At 38.0% G+C, this 2,451-nt stretch overlaps 1 protein-coding gene across 1 annotated transcript in view; it reads right to left on the bottom strand.

Annotated features, from left to right (window-relative positions):
- Positions 1-2,451, bottom strand: part of LOC106468575 (papilin-like) — a 140,001-nt gene that overhangs the window by 6,892 nt on the left and 130,658 nt on the right. Inside the window, exon 30 of the mRNA XM_022396914.1 lies at positions 254-529. Coding sequence (XP_022252622.1) covers positions 254-529 — 276 coding nt within the window. The remainder of the gene's footprint in view (positions 1-253; positions 530-2,451) is intronic.

The following is a 2,451-nucleotide window of genomic DNA, read 5'->3' as shown; positions in this document are numbered from 1 at the left end:
AAAGCATAATTTTACTTAACCAAACTTGTAGCACTACTTTGTACATTAAGTGACAACCAAACTTTAACTAATCAATCTTGTCTTCGTACTTGCTGCGTTAATCTTACCTCTCAATACCTACTCCAAAAAATTACAAGTTAATCTTACCTGAACTATTTCCTTGATATTCCATAACAAGAATAATAACCTTATTTCTCAATATATACTAGACAAATTATAATAAGTCAATGATATAATAATTTCAGACTAGTACCTTCAATAATGAGAGATAGAGAACTTGAAGCTTCACTGTACTTGCTTTTTGCTTCACACCTGTAAACACCACTGTCACTTTGCTCAGCTCTTTGTATGATCAAGGAATTGTTACTAAAAATTTGTAATCTCTCATTGCTTTGTATTGGAGAAGACCTTGTATCCAAATACCATTCCACAGAGGTGTCTTCAGGGCCTGTAACTTTGCAGTCCAGTTGAAGAGAAGAACCTGTTTTATATTCTTTGGAAGCAATACTCACCTTAACTTCTAGATTTTCTGAGAAATCAAAATACACAAGAATATTATTTTCAATAAACTAAAAAATCAACTTAATAATTGAATAAAAGTTGTGTTTTCAGATATACACAAGCTAAAAATTTTAAAACTGAAGAAAAGACTAGTTTTATTATCCTAATAAATGAAACTGTGCTTTAGAAGTAATAAAGAGTTATTTTCAAAATCTAATGAAAAAGTTTAATATTTTATCTTTTAATGACTGGTCATATCCATTACATATTATTACGACAGCAGAAGTCAGGTGACGCTGGTAACACGTGATGAGTTTCTAGAAGGATCGTGAAAGCTCGAGTGTTTGCTAGACGCCCTCTATTTTCTTATATATAAGCCCGGCAAATAAAGCGGAGGGAAGAAGTGACGGCATAGAGAATAGCAGATAGACAGATAAGTGTGTGAATCATTGTGAATTATAGCGTGTGTTTAAGTTAAAGTGACTGTGGAAATTCTGTGTATTGCAAAGTTGTATTGAGAAAGAATAACCTAGTTTTATTTAAGAAAGAACTTGTATCGCTGAAGTTCCTCGGGACAAATTTATACCGGAAAATTAACAAACGACCAGAGACGTTACAAATTGGTGTCAGAGAGTGTGACTAAAAAAAAAGAAAAAGAAGATTGAAACGAGAAATGGCAAATCAAACAACAGCTTAGCAGATTTGATGGCAGCAATACAAGAAGAGCAAAAGGAACAAGAAGAATGAGAAAAGAAACAAGAAGAGAGACAACAGCAGTTGCAAGAAAACCTGCAACAGTGGCAGCTCGAACAGCAAAATAAACAAGAGAGATTACAGTAGTTGTTGGAGGCAAAAAAAACAAGAGAAACGAGAAAAGAAACGAGATGAGAGATTACAGCAGTGGCAAGAAAACCTGCAACAATGGCAGATCGAACACCAAAATAAACAAGAGAGATTACAGCATTTGTTGGAGGAAAAAGAAAAGAAACAAGAAGAGATATTACAGCAGTGGCAACTGGAACAAAAAAGGAAACAGGAAGAAAGTCTCCAACAGTTGCAGGAAAGTCAGCAGCAACTACAGGAAAATCAACAACAGTGGCATGAAGTATGAATGGAAAACATTAGTAAATTTCAAAGCGAATTAAATACATTAAAGGATGATTTATTGTCTTTTACACAAGGAGGATATATTAGCCATGGACCTAATCAGCCCCAGACAACAGGAAGCCCCTTCGAGACCCCGCATCTAAATCCTAATGCAGACATCTTCAGTCCTGCCAGAAGTCACATTCCAGACATGAGTGTCAGCAATAGGGGTGATCTAGTACAAAGGAAGCCACAGGAATTCGATGGGAAGGTACTGGGTGAAGCATATAGAGCACAATTTGAGCTCCTGTCAGAGATAAATGGACAGAGGAGCAGAAAGCAGTATATCTGACAACAAGCCTGAAAAGACAACCACTGGAAATACTTGGACAGTTGTCAGCAGACGATAGGCACAACTATTGAGCACTGGTAGCTGCTCTAGAACTTAGGTATGGAACTCAAAATCAGTCCAAAGTCTACAGGGCTAGGTTCAGGACGAGAGTCCGTGCTAAAGGGGAGAGCCTGCACAGGACTTGGAAAGTATGGCACACAAGGCCTACCCAACTGCACCACCCAATCTCCTCAAGTTGTTGCTGAGGGATCAGTTTGTACATGCCTTGGACAGTCCACAACTTAAGATACAAGTAAAGCAAGCACACCCCTCTACTGTACAGGATGCAATGGCCAGAGCTCTTGAATTAGAATCCTACATTAAGTCCAGTACAGAGGTACCAAGGTTGGTGCAGTCATCAGAATTCAAGGACAGAAGAGGTCAGCTTTCAGAGAAGTTTGAGGGACTTTGCTGGCACTGTAATGAACCAGGGCACAAGAGAGCTCAATGCTGGCAACTTCAACACAGGGAGA

Source organism: Limulus polyphemus, unplaced genomic scaffold, assembly GCF_000517525.1.
Source record: "Limulus polyphemus unplaced genomic scaffold, Limulus_polyphemus-2.1.2 Scaffold3058, whole genome shotgun sequence".
Taxonomy (NCBI): domain Eukaryota; kingdom Metazoa; phylum Arthropoda; class Merostomata; order Xiphosura; family Limulidae; genus Limulus; species Limulus polyphemus.
The sequence above is the reverse complement of the archived record's forward strand: the minus strand, read 5'-3'. Positions and strand labels throughout refer to the sequence as shown.